The sequence below is a fragment of the Lepidochelys kempii genome, chromosome 5 (assembly GCF_965140285.1).
Source record: "Lepidochelys kempii isolate rLepKem1 chromosome 5, rLepKem1.hap1, whole genome shotgun sequence".
Taxonomy (NCBI): domain Eukaryota; kingdom Metazoa; phylum Chordata; order Testudines; family Cheloniidae; genus Lepidochelys; species Lepidochelys kempii.
In genome coordinates, this window is record NC_136384.1 from 127,672,995 (window position 1) to 127,695,467 (window position 22,473).

The window sequence follows — 22,473 nt, forward strand, 5'->3', positions numbered from 1 at the left end:
ACCGCCGCTCTCTCCCGACGGCTCTGAGAGACACGCGGCTCCTCCAGTGGCAGCTCCCGCCTCGGGACTGACAGCCGGGCCCCGCGTACTGAAAGGCCGGGGTGGGGCCGGGGGCCCGCCGCTGCCATTGCCGCCCGGGAAGGTCCCATGGTGGTGGTGGGGAGTTGATCCTAACACTACCCCCCCATCCCCCCCACCCCCCGCAGCAGGAGCGCTGCGAACCCCTTGCAACCCCCCTGGTGCGGGCTGGGCGGCGGTGGGCTGACAGTGTGTGCGGGGGGCGGGGGGGCGCAGCCAGGCTGGAGATGCCGCCCTAGCCGCGGCAGGGGGAGGAGGAAGCCGCCAGGTCCCTCCTAGCCGAGTGGAAGGAGGGATGGTCCGGAAATCCCGTGATAAAAAGAGGGAGCGGGGCAAGCGGGAAGCTCTCGGCTCGGTTCGGCTCTAACTTCAGGGGACCGCTCCGGCCCGCGCCTTGCTGCGGCTCCCCCATGGACCCGGCCGGCGGGAGCTGCTAGGGCAGGCGTCGAGCCCCCGCTGCGGACCCGGAGGGGCAGGTAAGTCTCGCTCCCCCACATCCCGCCCCGGGGCGCTGTCCGCAGCCGCCGGGGTGCTGAGTCCGGCCCGGCCGGGCTGCAGGGACCCGCCGTGGGCCGGGAGGTTGCAATGCATGAAAAACCTGCCTCTGCACGGGGTGCCTCCGCGGTCCCCTCCCCGGGCCAAGCAGCGCGTGGCTCGTGGCTGGGGACAGGTTTCCGGGGGGGGGGACACCCCGATACCCTTCCTGGCAGAAGTTTGCAGAGGGGGGGAACACAAGCAGCGCGGGCAGCAGCCGGAGCTGGCGCCCCCCACATCTTGCCCCCCGCGAGAGGCTCCGAGCCAGGGGTTTGCAAGCGGTGCAAAGTCCGGCCGGTTACCCGAGCCAGCCTCCCGCTCCCCGGCCGCCCGGGCTCTGCAATGCCCGCCGTGGGAAGCGCCCTGCTGCCAGAGGGCTGACACGCCGCTTCCCCTTCCCGGTCAGGCTCCGGAGTTCAGCCGGCTGGGGGGGAGCGGGGGGGGCGTTGCGGAGCACACACAATTTGCGGGCATTTAAAAAGCCGCCCTAGCCGCAAAGCCGGGACCCCGAGCGCCCCGGGGTGCTGCATTCACAGCTTCCCCCCAGCCCCCGCCCGAGCCACGCTGCCCTCAACTCCCGCCTTTGCGTTTTGCACCAAACCCAGAGGCGGCTGCTCCCGGGCGCCCGTCACTGACACGGATCCGTGTCACTGGCCGGACAAACGGGGGCTGGGGCGAGCGCCCGGTGCCCCGAGTCCTGAACCGCCGCCCGACCCCCGGTGCCCGCAGCGGTACTTCCCGGCTGGGGCTCGGGCTCGCCAGCCTCACGGTGCGGGCTCCTGCACCAGCCGCTGCCAAAGCGGAGCCGGTTCACCTTCAAACGTCCCCGCGGCTCTCCCCGGCTGGGGCTGCTGCCTCCCGAGCACGCGCCCCGGCAAAGCCGGCCGCGGCAACAAAGTTGTAGAGCCCGGGCGCGGGGCTGCAGGGGGACCCCGCCAACCAGGCCCCCCCGGGGCAGCAACAGGGGCGGTGCAGCGCCGTCCTGGCGAGCGGCCCTGGCTGTGCGTGGCTTGCTGCCAACAGAGGCGGATGGGGATGCGCTTGCATCTGGGAACGAGTGCTACCCGTGTAAGGGGATCGCGCACACACACGCGCGCGCGAGCACACTGCGCAACGAGGGGGGGCTCACGGTAGTGTCAAGTAACTTCCACTGTCCTGGAAGCAACTGCCTGCAAGCTCTCCGAGAAGGGCTCCCCGGGGGGACAGCCACACACACGCGCGCGGTCCGGCCCTCTGTCCTCTACACCGACCTTTGTCTTGTCTTGCTTTGGGGGGTTCCCTCGCAGGCCGCCACCCCAGGACTCCTTCCCGTTCCACTTGCATGTGAGATCTGCCCGAGCGAGGAGGAATCTGAAGCCATCACCATGGATTTTGTTATGAAACAAGCTTTAGGAGGTAAGTGGGGTTGGGGCAGTTGATGCTTTGGGGTGCGTGCGGGACAATGACATGGGCCCCCCTCTCAGTAGCGCATCCCCCCCAACCCAGGAGTAAAACTGCATCTTTCAGATCCCACTGGAGAAGCCCCACGCAGTGCTGCTGGCACCAGGGCATGCCATTGCCCCACGGCACCCTCCGTTTCTTTCCCCGGGCGGCCCAATATAAAAGTCTTTCGACCGGAGCCAACATCCTGGCCCTGATATCCCGGGGAACGCGGGGACTGCATGTTTGCTGAATTTGTTCGCCAGTAGGGGGCAGCACCGTGGAGAGCAACAAACACAGGACTTGATTTCAAGCCCGTTGAAGTCAATGGGAGAGTCCCCATTGACTTCTGCGGGCTTTGGATCAGGCCCGCAGATCTGTGGAAGTTTGGGGCCCTAGGCAGACTGACAAACGTCCATCGCTAGTAGCTGGTCGCCCAAACAAAACAGCCACTGCGTGCTTCACTGCTCCTGGTAGCGTGCTGCCTTCCGGGACAGCTCCCTGTCTCGGTGTGGTTTTGCCAGTCCAGCATGCTAGTTACAAACAAAAAACCTGCCAATAGTGGTCAGATCTAGCCAGAGTAAGGCCAGATAAGTGGTAAAATCTTATGTGGAAGAGCTGGCCCTAAATTCTATTACAGACGCAAAACTTTGTGCAAACTCTGACACAGCCAGATGGTGCAGACATTTTATGCAGTACATAAGAACTGTTGGTTTTCTAGAACGGCTACCACAGGCAGAATCCGTTATATCAGTTAAGTATCTTTTTCCTGGCTTGCATCTGATGCCCTTTCTCCTTATTTTAATGCATTTCTTATTGTGGATGACGATCGTTTTTCACCCGGACAGTGCAAAAACGAAATGAAAGAAAAACACAAATGAAGAAAAATGTTTTATAACAGAATTCCCTCATTCTGTGCTGGCTATGTGGCCGATTCCAACCCAGCCTTTAGCAGGATCATTACAATTCACTCTTTCTATAACACTGAATATATTTTAGGTACATGGGATGTTTAGGTCTAATAGGTGGTCAAGGGCACAATTCTATGATTATTCCGGTCATATGGTAACTGCCCCATTTTTCCTTTGTCATTGGACCTACTGCGGTTTTATTGTACCGTGTTACTGAAGTCATTTTCTGTGTTATAATCACTTTATAAGGACACTTGCCACGAGAGTCACTGTTCATGTCTATCAGAGGTTTCGATATTCAAGAGAAAATGCAGTTTTCACTTTTTAAAGTGAAATAAATTAACAGTTGTAAATTGCAAAAATCAATCAGTAACAAAGCACAAGTTCGCACTGAGGTGCTGCGGATAAAAGGGTTTAATTTTAATTCTTCTGGGTTGTGCAGCATTATTGGGCAGAATATAACTGAACCCATAATCGACACCGCAGATTCACAATGTGTTGTCACATTTAATTAAATTCCGCGCACATTTCAAAGGGGAAATAATTTAATTGAGGGCAAATTCTGCTACCCTTCCTCAAGCCTGCACCATGAGCAATCCCACTGAAATTAATTTCAGCACTGGCAGAGTGGAGTACTACTTGTTGCAAGTAGGTATGGGACACTCAGACCCGACGGACTACTTAAGTAGTCAGGTATTGCTTATTATGATTAAAAATGGCAGAATCTGGCCTTTGCTGGAAAAAAAAATAGAGAGACCAAAAGACCTGCAATGTCATATGCTGTGGAATTGTAATTAAGAAATAACAATTGAGGTGCACACCATTTCCTGTGGATTAATAACCAGCTGGGAAGAGTTGATGGCCCGAGGCATAGCTAAGGATCTTTGATCCTAACCAGGCATCAATCCCATCAAAATGCCAATGTCAATATTTGCATTATAACAGGGGCATTCAAAAAAGCTGTTTTAAAAACCATTTTATGTCTCTGTTTTTGCATTTTTGGCGCATCAAGCACATGCTGCGACTGGCATCACTGTCAAGTCACTTTGCATCTCCCAGGCGTTGGTACCATAGACTCGCTCACCATGTGTCTATTCCCCCCCCCACCCATTTGTCTAATAAAGAGAAGTAACTGCAGCATTGTTGAAAATCATTAAATGTTAATTAATGAGAGTGAAGTACCACAGCCAACATCATTAACAGGTTTCAGTTTTTGGAAGCTGAATTGCCACAGATACATAAAATCACAAGTAAGAATCACTCAGCCAGCTGTTTCAACATAACATTGTCGACACTGAAGAGCACCGACATGTGCATTATGCTGCAACAGCTGGCAGTGTGTTTTTAATTTGCATGTGGTTTTTTATTAATGTTCATAAAGAAACAAGCAATAAAAGCTACACAAAGGTAAACAACTTACAGTTTGTATGTTACCAAATACTGCACATTTCATGGGCTATCCAGTGAAATTATGCAATTACACAACTTGTCAAAGCTGCAGGAGCAGACAACACAAAATCAGACAATATTACACAGACATAACATGCTAGGGTGGGAGTAACAATAATAGTAAAACCAGACATACATAAATGGGCACAAAAGGGAAGGAAGAGATGGGGTCAAAGGGGATATGCAGAGAGGGCAGGTGGAATGCCAGTCTGGTATTTGCTGCAATGGTATCTCAGCATTCTTTACCCAAATGTATCAAGAAACGGGTCCATATTTTTTCATTTAACTGTTTTATACATCAATAAACTATTCTTTCTTTCTCTGCTAACTCAGAGAGGTCCGAATACCCCTGCTCTATTCTGGAGATAAGTCTGCTCTTCTGTTTTTGTAAAATCATGCACTTGGTAATCAAGAACCAAAGTCTTTGTGGTGGAGTTAATCCCAGCATAGTAGGTACATAACATATCTTATAATTTGGAAGAGGTTTTTAAAATTTTTTTTTAAAGTTTAAAGAGAATTTTTAAAGTTATTTGTTTTATGCGCTGAACCCACGTAGAGATGCTTTTTGATGTCTATTTTCTCTGCATTTTTGAAATATGAGTTGATTTTCTAAATCTCCATGTGCATTTCAGAGAACAAGTCCTCATGTCCATAAAAGGTTTTATACTAAATGTTACATTTTGTTATTTTTAATAAGTGTCAACCCCTCTTCTTTCATGTGAAGACCCACTGAATCTTGCATTTCCAGTCAATGGAAAAACTCTCATTGGCTTACGGGAAAGAAAGCTTGTTTTTGCTAGAATATCTTGCATGATATGGTTGTTGCATTTTCCATAGGCGTGTGCTCTAGGAATTATTTTAGGCAAGTCCTTTGGCCTGTGTAACACAGGAGGCGGACTAGATGATCTAGCCTTAGAATTTATGAGTCTTTCACAAGCCCTTTTTGTATAAATTTGTCTCATTACCTTTCTATTTAATGCCATTTTGACCATCATTGTTTTGTTCTGAGAACATTTTCTACTGTGCAAAGTTATACCCTTCAGGTCCAATTCCTCTCTCACATGGGTGGAAATAAGAATTAATACCATTCAAATCAAAGGAGTTACCCACCATGTTAGACTGACACGAGCAGAGAATCAGGCCCACTTACTGTTACCAGTATAATACCTTGGACAATGATAAATTATGCTCCTGCTATTTCAATCTGCTCTTTTATCTGGGTAGGGATAATTTCTCCCCACACGCAGCTCTCCTGACATTGTGCACTTTCATGTAATTTGGCCCAGAGAGACCCATTACTCATCCCTGTCGTGTAAGTGGCAAGCAGTGGAAATTCTGACACCAGTTGAATTGCACACCTCCTTGGGACCAGTTAAAGAAAACCAGGAAGAATGACGTTCCTTCAGAGGCTTCTGGAAGCAAATAGGATGGAATTTCATCATGCACTTTCCATGTGCACAGCGTTTTCTTCTCTTGAATCCAACAGCAAAGACATTTGCAAACTAGAGGCACTTAGGGCTGGATTTTGAAAAATCCTCAGCAGTGGGACCAGAGCTTAGTAGAGCCTGGATGGTTACACCAGCTGAAGAGATGGCTCTGCGTTCTACTAAGTCAGTGGGAGCCTGAACTTGGATAGCCTTATGTCTATGAACAGTGATATTGGAATCAATCAGTGCCGTTCTCCTGGCCTTTGGGACTCAACTCCCTTCCTGACTGAAGGGAAACATTGTAAGGAGAACTTTGCAGTTTGCTCCCCTCCACCAGTGGGTTTTCCAATGGGAGAGGATGGCTTGGCCCTTAACTACTATAACTTCTAGGATACATGTTTATGGGATTTGGGACCTGGTCTTTGACATGGTCCCTGATGACATGTCCTTTGGCTCTAATAACATGCTGACAACAAGTCAGATTTGGTCCATATATATTTCCAACCAGAGTAGATCAAGGCTGTAAGACATTCAGGGGTGTGGATTGGTTCTTACTGCAGTTGACCGCTGGGTCAGAGGAAATTATCTGTGATGGATCTGGCAAGTTAGAAATGGAATTTTGGTCACTTTTCACCAACATTCATATGTGGGAACTGGGAAGATTTGTTGTAGGAATGTTCATGGAAGATGAATTTTGGCCTTGTGGCCGATATGAGTTTTGGAGGGAAACTGTATTCCAGACGTAGGAATCTTCCTTTACTACCCAATGGATTTGTCCAAAGAAGAGTGCTGTTTACATGCAGTCAATAACCATGCTTTGCACAAACTTCAGTGCCAGCTGTACCGTCGGCGTAATGCTGTTGTGCCCACACTAGGGTTATGTCTACACTAGAAACCCTACACTGGCACAGCTGCCCCACTGTAGTGTAGACACTTATTGCAGTGATAGGAGGGGTTCTTCTGTCACTGCAGTAAATCCATCTCTGCGAGAGGCGGTGGGGCTTAGATTGGCTTAACTATGTCTCTTAAAGGGGTGTGAATTTTTCACACCACTGAGTGACATAGGTAGGTTCCTCTAAGTTTTAGGTGTAGAGCAGGTCTCTCACTATCCCCTGGCATCTGCCTGGGCTCCAAATGTATCTTTTTAGCACATCTGTATCCCACCAGAAGTACCTCTTGTTGAGGGTGTGCACTGATGTCCACTAAAAGTGGTGACAAGTACCAGCTAAGCAATGCTTTACACAGCAGAGGGACAGACCTACTAAATATTTCTCTGATCCTGAGCCAGAGCCCTATCACGGGGCTGTTCCACCTCATCCCGGCTAGGACGGACCATGTGCATCTATGCTGCAATTTTTGTATCTCAGTAACTGTGCTGCATAGTAATGGGTGGCAGAAAACTAGAAACCAATCTATTAAAACATTTCTCTTGGTACATTATATAAGCAATATTGTCTCATATGAGACATTGTTTAGTAACAACAGCTGTGGCAAAGGATGGTGTGGCTCCCATACCCCTGGCCAGAGCCCCGACACAGAGACAAATGCTTGAGTAGAACCATACATACACACTGCAGTTACTAATTTGTCTGCCACAGTGACAGTGGCAAATGGTGAGAGGGAACAACCAGCTGAAAACCGGTAAATGTAATAATTGCACAAGGCAGACTCAGGAAATATTGCTGTACTGTGTTTAAAACCAGCACAGCACCTCTGGGAGGAACAGTGTTCCCCAGAGCCCAGGATGAACACAGTTAAATTAGATGGACGTTGGCGTATGACTTCACCATGGAAAAAGCCCCGATCAGTGCCCTGCCACAGAGACAATTAAATAGCCCAGATGGGAATCCAGCCACAATGTTTTCAGCTGGGATGCTGCATGCAAATGCCACACACAATTATTCTGTTTGACTGTGATGGGAGACAAAGCATTCTAAATCTGACCTCGCCTAGAGTTAGACTTGGCAGAATTAGTAGATGCTGAGATTCAAAAAGTTAAAGCTTTGTGATTGTTAAACTACAAATTGTCAACATCACAGGCCAAAATATACAAAGTAAATGTCCTTAAATCAAACTCTGATAAGCTCTCAAGCAGCATTGTTCTTACTTTGTCCATCTGTCAATTTTGATTATAATCGATGGAAGTATTTTTCTGTTGTTGGTTTGTGTGTATGGTGAAATGTACTGACATTTACCAATAAAAAATTAATCCTTTCAGATTTACCTACAGTACTCAAAAAGTTCAATTTCTCTATCAGCGATGTCTAAGACAAGGCCCCATGCAAGGTCACCTGGCCTTAAGAAAATAATAGGTTCTATAATTACAGCTGGACTGGAAATGGTTTTCCCATCCCCTGAGTTTAAGATTTCAATTTTTTTGACCTGAATTGGGATGAACTACTGAAAACTAAAAAATAAATAAATTTGCAAACCAATAATCCAAAAAAGAATTGGATTGGGTCAGTCAAACCAGTTCATTTTGATAATTTCAAGAGGTTTCATTTCAATTTTGACCTTGTTATCTTTTAATTTCCCCCAACGTTCTTTTGAATTGGAAGATTCATCAAAGCTGGCCCTTTTCTGTGAACAGTTTTGGTTTTGATGAATTGGCATTTGCCAATGAAAAAATGTTTCACCGGAAAATTCTCAGCCAGCTCTACCTAAAATCCCCTAATCCCGCAGGCTTGGCACCTCCTAGTGTCACAAACTGTTCTCACCCTCTTCCTCGAAGAATCAATGGTCCAGTAACTTTATTGTTTATCCAGTAACGAAAGGAGAACAACACCATGTGACTAAGGTGACCAATTGCACTGTGAAAATAACAATCAACAGCACATGAACATTTCAAGAGCAATGCGGAGGCTGACTTCCATTTGCATTGAATATTCAGGCCCCAATCCTGCAAGGTGTCCCAGGTCTTTATGTCTATGTTAGCCAGTGGGGTGCCATATGGACAATGGGGGCTGTCTGTGCTGAACTGCTGTTGGGAACAGGGACGTGCTGAATCACTAACAAATCTATGAACATCAAAGTCTGCTGGCAAACAAAAGACGTGAAGAAAAAAATGCTAAATTTACTGAATACATCTGTCACTGCAAATAGTTTATCCAACTCTAATTCTTACTATAGGTGTTACTCCTATGCATACATATAAACTGATTAGCGAAATGCAAAATCTTTGTACTTTATTAAGTGTTCACTTAATCCACAGACAGTACAGTGAGTTAGACAGTATGTACACTGTAATGATATAATAAACACAGAATAGGTCAAGATCTATCTATCATCAGTATGTCTACCCAGAAATACCATATATGCAATTCTAAGATATGTAAATACTGTTTTCTAATTTTTTCACTTTTCTGTATTATATCGGTATGTTCTTCATATAATACATGCACATCAACAGTGTAACAGATCTCAGTGAACTAAACATCAGACATAGATAATTGTGTTTCATATCGGATATTCAGTATGTTGTACTGATCACATTGTTTGGTGTTGGCAGAATAGGGCTGTGGAGTAAAATAACATTCATATCAAACTCTGCCAAGCTGACCTCGTGGTATTTTTATATGGCATTCATACAGAGTCAGGAGGAAACACTGTGATTGATGGGTGCAGATGTACCCATGCTACAGGCAATGGGAATTTTGTCTGTAATGTATCACGAGGAAAAGTGTCTGTTCCACCCCCCTTGCTTCTCTGCATAATCATGGCTGTGATTCAGCAGCGTACTCAGACACATAGTGAACCTTAAACCCATGAGTGACTTCAATGGGACTGCTCAAATGCCTGAAGTCAGGCATGTGTTTAAGGGCTTGTCTTCACTACTGGAGTAAGTTGACCTAAATTACGCTACTCCAGTTACGTGAATAAAGTAGCTGGAGTCAACTTAGCTTAGGTCGATTTACTGCAGTGTCTTCACTGCGCTGCCTCAATGGGAGACACTCTCCAGTCTACGTCCCTTATTCTTCTCGGGGAGCTGGAATACCGGAGTCGACCAGAGAGCACTCTGCCATTGATTTAGTGGGTCTTCAATAGACCCACTAAATTGACCTCTAAGTGTCGATCTCCCCAGCCCTAAATCCCCCTGAAGTCAAGTGGACATGAGCATGGGCTCAAGTGATTTGCTAAATCAGGGCCAGTCCTGGGATTACACTAATTGAATATATGAAGATGTGTGACTCTCAGACACTTTGGGAGGCAGGTGATGATCATTATAATACTATTTCAGTGCCACTGATTTAAGGGTTTAGGATCAGGCCTTTTCCATAGTTTGTTAGGGATGGTTTTTACCTTTGCTGTGTAACCATGAATAATTCATTCACTTTCTCTTTGACCCCTTGTGAAATGGATATTAAAATACTGGCTTATTTCACAGAGCATCATGAGACTTAACAAAATTAAAGTCAATGGGGCTATGCACATGCTTAAAGGTATGCACAGTGATGATGAAGAGGGAGATTTTCAGAGGCACAAATGGGTGTCAGACATCCAAGACCCACTAACTTTCAATGGGTATCGGGGCCTTGATTGCCCTCAGTGCCTTTGAAAATCTCCACTTTATTGATTCGGCCTAAAATCCCTTCGGGTGTCTTGGATTCAGGCTACACTGAAGTTTGAAAGGTTGTTCTTGTTGTAATTAACAAGTAGCTTTCATATCTGCTTGCTTTCCATAGCCTCTGCTTGGATTAGATGAGTTTGAAGTGCATTTGTATGATGAATTGACAGCATAGATTTTTGATGAGTGAATTTAAGAGAAGCACTGACTATTTTTCCATTAAACTGTTGGCAAGTGATTTTCATCAGTGAATCTCAACGCAAATGGCTCTTTGGAAGGCAATAATCATGGTTGTTGCCGAGATGAGACTAGAAATGAAAATCCCTGAGGTGACAGTATTATCAAAGGTACCAGAATGTGGTTTCAAGACATAGCACCAGATACTTTGCCAGTGTAAATCAGCGTAGAGTCAGAGACCATGCCAGTTTAAACCAGCTCAGGATCCAGCCTGTATATTCATTTAGGAACAGACCCGATCACCAGTATTCAATCCTACATGGAATAGCTTATAGAATCGGGGCTTTATTTTGCAGTCATTCCCATTGAGATCAGGTGGAATTACTCAATGAGGACGGTCCTATACAATGGATTCAGATCCAGTGTAAACTGATGTAACTCCATTGTAGACTAACTGATTTACAGCAACCTAGTATCTGGTGCAATGTGGGTAAAAGTGGCAGAATCTGGCCCTTATTTTTTTAGTCTCTATAAATCAGTGAAATCAATGGGAGTTAGGTGGCAAAATACCTTTAAAACTCTGGCCCTATGCCTTTCTTTTCTCAATCCTGCTCGTCTCTATGCTTACTTTCTTCTGTTGATCCCATTGTCCCGGCAATAATGTAAATGAAATCCTGCCTGAGTGTTCAGTAGGTATTAGGCCTCCTTTTGTTGTATTTGTAAATTAATATCAAAAGCGGACTGAGCTTATTCAGAGTCCTGTGATGGATGTGTGGTCTGGATCTGCTGATTGTAGGGATATGCTGAACTAGGATGTGTTCCATTTAGCAGCCATTTGTCAGACAGCCCATCCAGAAGGCGTCTATTTCGATAAGGAAAAATGATTAAAACTCACCAAGCTGTGAGAAAAATGATTTGCCTCTGGGGACAAAGGAAATCTGAGACGCATCAATGGTTTCATTTAGGACTGAGCGTTAAAAAACAACAATAAGCAAACAAAGAATGGAGGAAAAAGAATTACTGTTGATACTGGAAAATCAAAGAGAAATAATTCTTTTTAGGAAGGTTTTGCTTCATCAGCAAAGTGATTTTGTCTTGCACCAAACGCTTTATCATTAAAGAAAGAGCAAAAAGTTACGTCTTAGCAGAGAAAATATTGACACATGAAATCAAAATGTTAAAACTCCATTTTGAGATTTTTCTAAGCCTGTTGCCCTTTGGCTTGAATTGTAGCATCAAATGCATAATTGCAAATGAGCAATGGTGCCCAATAGGATAATAGAATCATAGGACTGGAGGGGACCTCGAGGGGTCATCTAGTCCAGTCCCCTGCACTCGTGGCAGCACTAATTATCTAGATCATTCCTTACAGGTGTTTGTCTAACCTGCTCTTAAAAATCTCCAGTAATGGAGATTCCACAACCTCCCTGGGCAATTTATTTCAGTGCTTAACCATCCTGACAGGAAGTTTTTCCTAATGTCCAACCTAAACCTCCCTTGCTGCAATTTAAGCCCATTGCTTCTTGTCCTATCCTCAGAGGTTAAGAAAAACAATTTTTCTTCCTCCTCCTTGTAACAACCTTTTACATACTTGAGAACTGTTATCATGTCCCCTCTCAGTCTTCTCTTTTCCAGACTAACAAACCCAATTTTTTCAATCTTCCGTCATAGGTCATGTTTTCTAGACCTTTAATCATTTTTGTTGATCTTCTTTGGACTCTCTCCAATTTGTCCACATCCTTCCTGAAATGTGGCGCCCAAAACTGGACACAGTACTCCTGTGAGGCCCAATCAAAGCTGAGTAAAGGTGAAGAATTAATTCTCATGTCTTGCTTACAACACTCCTGCTAATACATCCCAGAATTATGTTCGCTTTTTTTGCAATAGTGTTACACTTTTGACTCATATTTAGCTTGTGGTCCACTATGACCCCCAGAACCCTTTCCGCAGTACTCCTTCCTAGGCAATCATTTCCCATTTTGTATGTGTGCAACTGATTGTTCCTTCCTAAGTGGAGTACTTTGCATTTGTCCTTATTGAATTTCATCCTATTTGCTTCAGACCATTTCTCCAGTTTTTCAAGATCATTTTGAATTTAATCATAGAATCATACAATATCAGGGTTGGAAGGGACCTCAGGAGGTCATCTAGTCCAACCCCCTGCTCAAAGTAGGACCAATCCCCAACTAAATCATCCCAGCCAGGGCTTTGTCAAGCCTGACCTTAAAAACTTCTAAGGAAGGAGATTCCACCACCTCCCTAGGTAACGCATTCCAGTGTTTGACCACTCTCCTAGTGAAAAAGTTTTTCCTAATATCCAACCTAAATCTCCCACACTGCAACTTGAGACCATTACTCCTTGCTCTGTCCTCTGCTACCACCGAGAACAGTCTAGATCCATCCTCTTTTGGAACCCACTTTCAGGTAGTTGAAAGTAGCTATCAACTCCCCCCTCATTCTTCTCTTCCGCAGACTACACAATCCCAGTTCCCTCAGCCTCTCCTCATAAGTCATGTGTTACAGTCCCCTAATCATTTTTGTTGCCCTCCGTTGAACATTTTCCAATTTTTCCACATCCTTCCTGTAGTGTGGGGCCCAAAACTGGACACAGCATTCCAGATGAGGCCTCACCAATGTCGAATAGAGGGGAACAATCACGTCCCTTGATTTGCTGGCAATGCCCCTACTTATACATCCCAAAATGCCATTGGCCTTCTTGGCAACAAGGGCACACTGTTGACTCATATTCAGCTTCTCGTCCACTGTAACCCCTTGGTCCTTTTCTGCAGAACTGCTGCCGAGCCATTTGGTCCCTAGTCTGTAGCGGTGCATTGGATTCTTCGTCCTAAGTGCAGGACTCTGCACTTGTCCTTGTTGAACCTCATCAGATTTCTTTTGGCCCAGTCCTCTAATTTGTCTAGGTCCCTCTGTATTCCATCCCTACCCTCCAGCATATCTACCTCTCCTTCCAGTTTAGTGTCATTTGCAAACTTGCTGAGGGTGCAATCCACACCACCCTCCAGATCATTTATGAAGATATTGAACAAAACCAGCACCAGGACCAACCCTTGGGGCACTCCCCTTGATACCGGCTGCCAACTAGACATGGAGCCATTGATCACTACCCATTGAGCCCAACAATCTAGCCAACTTTCTATCCTCCTTATAGTTCATTCATCCAGCCCATACCCCTCCTAGCTTGGTATTGTCCGCAAACTTTATAAGTGTACTCTCTATGCCATTATCCAAATCATTGATGAATATATTGAATAGAACAGGACCCAGAATTGATCCCTGCGGAACCCCACTCGTTATGCCCTTCCAGCATGACTGTGAACCACTGATAACTACTCTCTGGGAACGGTTGTCCAACCAGTTTTGCATCCACCTTATAGTACTCCATCTAGGTTGCATTTCCTTAGTTTATTTATGAGAAGGTCATGTGGGAAAGTATCAGAAGCTTTACTAAAATAAAGATATACCATGTCTACCGCTTCCCCCCATCCACAAGGCTTGTTACCCTGTTAAAGAAAGCTATCAGGTTGGTTGGACACAATTTGTTTTTGACAAAGCCATGCTGACTGTTACTTATCACCTTATTATCTTCTAGATATTTGCAAATTGATGGCTTAATTATTTGCTCAATTATGTTTCCATGTACAGGAGTTAAGCTGACTGGTCTGTAATTCCCTGGGTTGTCCTTATTTCCCTTTTTATAGATTGTTACTATATTTGCCCTTTTCCAGTCTTCTGGAATCTCTCCCGTCTTCCATGTCTTCTCAAAATAATTGCTAATGGCTCAGTTATCTCCTCAGTCAGCTCCTTGAGTATTCTAGGATGCATTCATCAGGCCCTTGTGATTTGAAGACATCTGATTTGTCCAAGTAATTTTTAACTTGTTCTTTCCCTATTTTAGCCTCTTCTGATCCTACCTCATTTTCACTGGCATTCACTATGTTAGACGTCCAATCACCAGCAACCTTCTTGGTGAAAACTGAAACATAGAAGTCATTAAGCACCTTTGCCATTTCCACATTTTCTGTTATCCCCCCCCCCATCATTGAGTAATGGGCCATCCCTGTCCTTGGTCTTCCTCTTGCTTCGAATGTATTTGTAGAATGTTTTCTTGTTACCCTTTATGTCTCTAGCTAGTTTGATCTCGTTTTGTGCCTTGGCCTTTCTAATTTTGTCCCTACATACTTGTGTTATTTGTTTATATTCATTCTTTGTAATTTGACCTAGTTTCCACTTTTTGTAGGACTCTTTTTTTGATTTTTAGATCATTGAAGATCTCCTGGTTACGTCAGTTTGGTCTCTTGTCAGACTTCCTATCTTTTCTACGCAGTGGGATAGTTTCCTCTTGTGCACTTAATAACGTCTCTTTGAAAAACTGCCAACTGTTCTTCCCCTTAGACTTACTTCCCATGGAATCTTACCTGCCCACTCCCTGAGTTTGCTGAAGTTTGCCTTCTTGAAATCCACTGTCTTTATTTTGCTATTCTCTCTCCTACCATTCCTTGGAATCATGAAGCCTACCATTTCATGATCACTTTCACCAAAGCTGCCTTTCACTTTCAAATTCTCAACCAGATCCTTCCAGTTTGTCAAAATTAAATCTAGAACAGCCTCTCCCCTGGTAGCTGTCTCCACTTTCTGAAATAAAAAAGTGTCTCCAATACATTCCAAGAACTTGCCGGATAATCTGTGCCCTGCTGTATTATTTCCCCAACAAATGTCTGGGTAGTTGAAGTCCCCCGTCACCACCAAGTCCTCGGCTTTGGATGATTTTGTTAGTTTTAAAAAAGCCTCATCCACCTCTTCTTCCTGGTTTGGTGGTCTGTAGTAGACCCCTACCATGACATCACCTTTGTTTTTTACGCCTTTTATCCTTACCCAGAGACTTTCTAAAAGTCTGTCTCCTATTTCCATCCCAACCTCAGTTCAAGTGTATACATTTTTAATATATAAGGCAACACCTTCTCTCTTTTTTCCCTGCTGGTCCTTCCTGAGCAAGCTGTACCCTTCTATACCAATATTCCAGTCATGTGTATTATCCCAATACAGTCCTGATACTGCAATGTGGTCTGCTAGCATAGAAATATAGGGCTGGACAGGGCTTCAGGAGGTCAACCAGTGCCCCCGCCAAGCTGAGGCAGGAATAAGTACTCTTAGACTATCCCTGTCAGATGTTTTTCTGTGGTGCGGACCCTTACACTTTAATGAAATCAATAGGACTGGGTGCCTATGGATCCCCTGGCAGAGTCAGGGACTGTGGCCCTGATTTAGCAAGGTACTTAAGTGTGTGCATAATTTTAAGCATGTGAGGGGTTCCATTGAAGTCAGTGGGATTACTCATGTGCTTAAAGTTAAGCATGTGCTTTAGTACCTGGCTGAATCGGGGCCGGAATATGTTCTGTGTGTGTGTGTCCCTTTGCTTGTAAAGCTGTGTCCCTGAGTCATCACTGGTCCTGCTTCACAGGGCTGAGAGAGCTCTAAAATGCTCTGAAGCCTTCAAGACTAGAAGTCCATGCTTTGCCCGTCAGGAGGTTAGGGACCTCCCCTTTCCTATGGCACACAGCTCCTGTTTCTAACCATGGCAGGTCACCAGGATGAGCAGTCTCTCAGACAGCGAGGAGCTCACATAAAGAAGTAGCACCACTGTCAGAGAGGCGAACCTGGCCCGTGGCAGGTGTGACTGGACACAGTGTGAGGGTGGTGGTACTGGGGAGCAGGAGGTGGGGTTATTCCACATTTGGTGAGAGAAAGAGGAAACGTTTCTAGGGTGGCTGATCTCTGAACAAGATGGCGGCTGCTCAGAGCTGTTGAGAGGGTTGGAATGTGTCCTGGGGGAGAAGGATTAGTGAGCAGAGGACAGAAGAGACTGTCCAAGGGGTATGGTGACTCCATACCACACGGCTCTGTGGTCTATCCCCACCACCACGTGAGATGGACGGATGTCTGGGCATTCATACATTTTGACACAGTCTGATGGATTTTACATGGGAAATTATCTGAGCTTACGTAGCCAATACCAGAGACAGGCCTGAACTGACTCCCTGTTTCTGACACCTCTGGAGCCAGGCAGAAGGTTAGAAACTGAATCTGGCTCTGACTTTTGCAACTGGCCCCAATGCTCATAATGGGCTGAATCCACAGATCTGAACGCTCCTCGGGCGCTGAAACCCAGATCTGAATTTTCTGGCTCAAACGCTCTCTATTTCATACCACAGCAGCATCATAATAGCAGTTCCTTTAAGGCCTGATCCTGAACTGCTGAACTCAATAGCACTTTTCCCACACATTTCAAGGAGCACAGATCCAATGCCCATTGAAGTCAATGGAAATATTTCTGTTGATTTTGGGAGGATATTGGATAGGCCCCAGTCCACAGGGTGTCTAACTGTAAGAAGGACAGGAGTCCCATTGAGATCAGTGCAATTGCTTAAAGTTAGGCAGACACTTAAATTCTCACTGAATCATGGTCTTATGTAGCTTACTGACTGGTAGCCTATTATTTTACCTGTAACTTGATCACAGTGACTTGCTTATAGCCCAACCTTGCATTTCTTGTGCATCCAGAACTCCCATTGGCTTCAGTGGGGACATGAACAGGGTTCAAAGTGGATAAAACTACACATAAGGGTTAATTTCCCCCCATAGGATTTTAGTCTGATGCTGACCATTTTGATGTATGGGTTAAACAATGAAATCAAGAAGAGTGGTAAAATGTATTAGTGCTCTTACTTACACAGCTGAAGATTACACGGCAAGATATTTACAGCAAGCTGGGTCTTTCAGCCTCGATTGATTTATTCTGCAATTTTAAATTAGCTAATTTCAAACTGGTTGGGCTCAGTCATTGCAGAAACACATTAATACAAACAAAATTAATTAAATCTGCTAACTTTTGATGTGCATCTTATTAGAGTTAAAATTTGTCATCACCTATACAAATGAAACTGCTTACTAGCTACTTATCAAGAATTTGCAGCATGACTTGAATCCCGTAGCTTTTTTGTAGTGCTGTCGACCTTGGAGCAATGTCAAACGTGCAGCAGGCATCCACACGAGTTTGGAATTCAAAGTACTGAGAAGTATCATTTAAGGAAGTAAATTAAAACAAACAAACAAGCAAAATGTCCTTTGGTGGGCGAAATGGTGAAATTGTTTTGATAACTCTATGGGCCGGGAAAATGGAATGAAGAAACAGGAAAGCAGATGGCAAATAAAGAAAAGATAAAAAAGGATAAGAAATCCATCTGGGTGGATGGATAAGTAGATAGGCAGTTAGGCAGTACTTGCTCACTTCTATCTGTCTGATCAATCATTTTCACATTTTTTTTCTCCATCAGAGGGTGTAGGCTCAGCTGGCTGATTTAGAAAGAAGCATCTGCTTTGTGCTTATGGCACTGGGCAAGGAACTAGCTTCAAGTCTCAACCATGGCATGCATTCCTTGTGACTTTGGGAAAGTCACTTACTCTCTGGGCTAGATGTAACTTTACAGTCTGCTCTGAGAAAGAAGCTGTGCACATCTGTATCACCCCAGAAGCAGAGAATAAAACATGCTTCAGAGAGTCATAATAACCATTTTCCTTTCTCTGGGAAGGGAGAAAGTTACTTCACCCCTTCTTGAAGAGCAGTGCTCTCCTCCCAGCCAGCTGCTCTGGCCAGCATGTGGGAAGGAATGAAGCCTGCAGGCTCTGTGGCCTGAGTGTTTGTCCTTGCACTGATATTAGATTCATCCATTGAATCCCAGGAAAAATGTTTCAGTTAGAGCTGTTGGAAACTTTTTTGACAATTTTTTCTGTCAAACAATTTTTTTCTTCAAAAATGGTTTATTTCCTTGAAAAATAGTTTTCCATTAAACTATTCATTTTTTTGTGCTGAAAACTGGAAAACAATTTTTTCAGTTTTAAATTTTTCAACAGAAACTTGTAGGGAAAATGATAATTCCCCAACCAGCTCTGGTTATAATCTGTGACAAGCAATTTATTTTACACTGAAATTAAACTTACATCAGCCATTTTCCCCATAGCCAATTTCTGATAACAACACAAACGGTGGTGTTTAATGTCTGTAGCCCCATTGATTTTTGGGACCCAGACCTGTTCCTGTTAGAGTTAATGGGAAAACTCTCATTTCTTTTGGGGCTCGGACTGTGCTGCTACAGTTTAAGGTGACCTTTTTCTTCTTTTTTCCAAGCCCTTTTACCATTAATCGACATCCACCAATCAGATCCTTTTGTTCCAACCTCTCTGCTTCCCAACCAATCAAATACCAGTTCCAGAAACTTCTGTCCAATCTCCACATCCCCTGCTAATAATGTCTCAACTTACTTTTCCAAGAGGGTGCAGTTCCTACAGTCTCCACTAGGTGGCACAGTGAGCCACTTCAATAATGCTCCAGGTGAGAACTTGTCTACACTACGCGTTACTTCAGTATAACTACGTCACTTGGGGTGTGAATAATCCACACCCTTGAGCATCGTAAGTTACACCGACCTAAGCGCCGGTGTAGGCAGTGCTATGTCATCAAGAGAGCTTCTCCTGCTGACATAGCTTACTGCCTTTTGCAGAGGCAGGTGTTATAACGGGAGAGCTTAGAGCTTAGAGCCTCGCCACTACAAATGGTACAGCAGAACCGCTGTACTGGTGCAGCTGTGGCGCTGTAAGTGCTGTGATGTAGATGTAGCCTGACTCTTGAACATATAAAGAACTCTGTAGAAGACCAAGCTATCCAGGGGTGCTGGAGCAATTTGTATAGTGGGGGTGCTGAGAGCCACTGAACCAAACTGTAAACCTTGTATGTGATGGAAACCACTTCACCCTCCCCAGCACTCCTAGTTCCAGCACCTCTGAAGATATCTGTTCTCACCACATTCTCTTCTTTCCTTTTTTTCTTTTTTGTGTATTTGTAACTTCCCCCTTTTTGTTTTTCTTACTGCATAGTTGGGAGATCATAACTACACCTTCACTGTCACAGGGCTTGTTTACACTTACTGGGGGATCGATGCATGGTGATCAAAGCATCGGCGGTCGATTTAGCAGGTCTAGTGAAGACCCACTAAGTCGACCACAGATCACGTTCCCATCAACTCCTGTACTCCATCCGAATGAGAAGAGGAAGGGGAGTCAACGGGAGATGCTCTCCCATCAACATCACGTAGTGTGGATCCCATGGTAAATAGGTCTAAGCTACGTCAACTTGAGTTACGCTATTCACGTAACTCAAATTGCTTAGCTTAGATTGGCTTTCCCCTGTAGTGTAGACAAGACCATAGATACACGAAAAATGCATTACTACAGATTGAAAGAGGCCTGAAAGAGAAAGCATCCAATTATACAGAGTTTTATATTATTATATTAATTATATTATATTATATGAAAAGAAAATAAGCAATCTATTTGTTAACTGGCAGTTTGAACAAATGTTTTTTGCAGGTTTGTCTGGGTGTGTTGAGGGAAGTTTTAGACTTTGTACAGTTAAAGTGTATTGAGGCAGAGGTGTATAGCTGTGTGGGAATTTTTTGACAAATCATTTTTTGCCAGAAAATGTCAATTTGAAACCAAGCTTTTCATGGAAATTTATCTGTTTTGATGAAAATTTTGTTGAGACAGGTTTCTCAGGTTCAGGATGGAATTTCTCATGCAAGAGCAACCTAGTAGCAATAGCTCAGGGATTAGGCACTCATCAGGGAGGTAGATGACTTAGGTCCAGCTCACTGCTCTACCTAATTTGGAGCAGGGACTTAAGCCTAGTTCTCCCACATCCCAGGTGAATGCCCTAACCTCTGAGCTATTGGCTACTCTGGGGTAGAGCTTGCTCTGCTGTTTTTCCTGAAATATTTCAAAGGGTTGCATTTGTGTTCTGCACTGGAATGAAATCAAATATTGAACTCTCAAAATTTTTTCAGAAGACAGAATTCTGATTTTCTGGCCAGCCCTAATCTGAGGCAAATTCTCTGCTGGTGTCAATTGGCATGGCTTAACTGAAGTCAACATTGAGGGCCATTGGAAAAGGTTGCCAAGAGGTAAGGTAAATTCTCCAGCACTTGGAAATTTTAAGGTTGTGTCTATGTGAGGGAAATTATTCTAGAATAGGCATGGCATCAACTATTCCTCTATAACTATTCTGGTATAATTTCCCCGTGTGGAGACTCTTTCAGAATCAAAGTGATTTTATTCCAGAATTATTACTCTATTTTCAAGGTTATTCTGCAATAGCTATGCTGGTAAATTTCCCAATGTTGGCAACACTTAAGTAAAAATTGGATGTCTCTTTTAAGGATACATCTACACTTGGAGCTGGAGATGTGATTCTCAGTTCAAGTACACATAGGCTAGCACTCATAATAGTAGTGGCATGGGGCAGTGGCAAGTGATGGCATGGACTATCTGTGCCGAGTATGTATATGGGGGGGCCAGAGGGCACAGCTCCAAGTGTAGACATAGCCTAACAGAGATGCTCTAGTTCAACCAGTGGAGTGCCCCAGGGGTCGGTCCTGGGGCCGGTTTTGTTCAATATCTTCATAAATGATCTGGAGGATGGTGTGGATTGCACTCTCAGCAAATTTGCGGATGATACTAAACTGGGAGGAGTGGTAGATACGCTGGAGGGCAGGGATAGGATACAGAGGGACCTAGACAAATTGGAGGATTGGGCCAAAAGAAATCTGATGAGGTTCAATAAGGATAAGTGCAGGGTCCTGCACTTAGGACGGAAGAACCCAATGCACAGCTACAGACTATGGACCGAATGGCTAGGCAGCAGTTCTGCGGAAAAGGACCTAGGGGTGACAGTGGATGAGAAGCTGGATATGAGTCAGCAGTGTGCCCTTGTTGCCAAGAAGGCCAATGGCATTTTGGGATGTATAAGTAGGGGCATTGCCAGCAGATCGAGGGACGTGATCGTCCCCCTCTATTTGACATTGGTGAGGCCTCATCTGGAGTACTGTGTCCAGTTTTGGGCCCCACACTACAAGAAGGATGTGGATAATTTGGAAAGAGTCCAGCGAAGGGCAACAAAAATTATTAGGGGTCCGGAACCACATGACTTATGAGGAGAGGCTGAGGGAACTGGGATTGTTTAGTCTGCAGAAGAGAAGAATGAGGGGGGATTTGATAGCTGCTTTCAACTACCTGAGAGGTGGTTCCAGAGAGGATGGTTCTAGACTATTCTCAGTGGTAGAAGAGGACAGGACAAGGAGTAATGGTCTCAAGTTGCAGTGGGGGAGGTTTAAGTTGGATATTAGGAAAAACTTTTTCAGTAGGAGGGTGGTGAAACACTGGAATGCGTTACCTACGGAGGTGGTAGAATCTCCTTCTTTAGAAGTTTTTAAGGTCAGGCTTGACAAAGCCCTGGCTGGGATGATTTAATTGGGGATTGGTCCTACTTTGAGCAGGGGGTTGGACTAGATGACTTCCTGAGGTCCCTTCCAACCCTGATATTCTATGATTCTATGAACCACAAATTGTTGGGCTGGATGCTGGAATCATGAGATGAAATTCTCTGGCCTGTGCTATGCAGGCAGTCATAGATTCATAGATATTTAGGTCAGAAGGGACCATTATGATCATCTAGTCTGACCTCCTGCACAACGCAGGCCACAGAATTTCACCCACCACTCCTGCAAAAACCTCACACCTATATCTGTGCTATTGAAGTCCTCAAATCGTAGTTTAAAGTCTTCAAGGAGCAGAGAATCCTCCAGCAAGTGACCCATGCCCCATGCTACAGAGGAAGGCGAAAAACCTCCAGGGCCTCTTCCAATCTGCCCTGGAGGAAAATTCCTTCCCGACCCCAAATATGGCAATCAGCTAAACCCTGAGCATATGGGCAAGATTCATCAGCCAGATACTACAGAAAATTCTTTCCTGGGTAACTCGGATCCCACCCCATCTAATATCCCATTAC

The 22,473-nt window shown here is 44.9% G+C and overlaps 1 protein-coding gene across 2 annotated transcripts in view; it reads left to right on the forward strand.

Moving 5' to 3' along the window:
- Window positions 1–290: 290 nt before the first annotated feature.
- The window catches only part of CPLX1 (complexin 1), a 218,749-nt gene continuing 196,566 nt past the window's right edge, over window positions 291–22,473 (forward strand). The window contains exons 1-2 of one of the 2 annotated variants that reach the window (XM_073345780.2): window positions 291–554; window positions 1,899–2,007. Coding sequence is in view for 1 of the 2 variants with exons in the window: in XM_073345779.2 (XP_073201880.1) it covers window positions 1,977–2,007 (31 nt within the window). In the remaining variant the exon portion in view is untranslated. The remainder of the gene's footprint in view (window positions 555–1,898; window positions 2,008–22,473) is intronic. The other variant, XM_073345779.2, reaches the window with a different exon arrangement.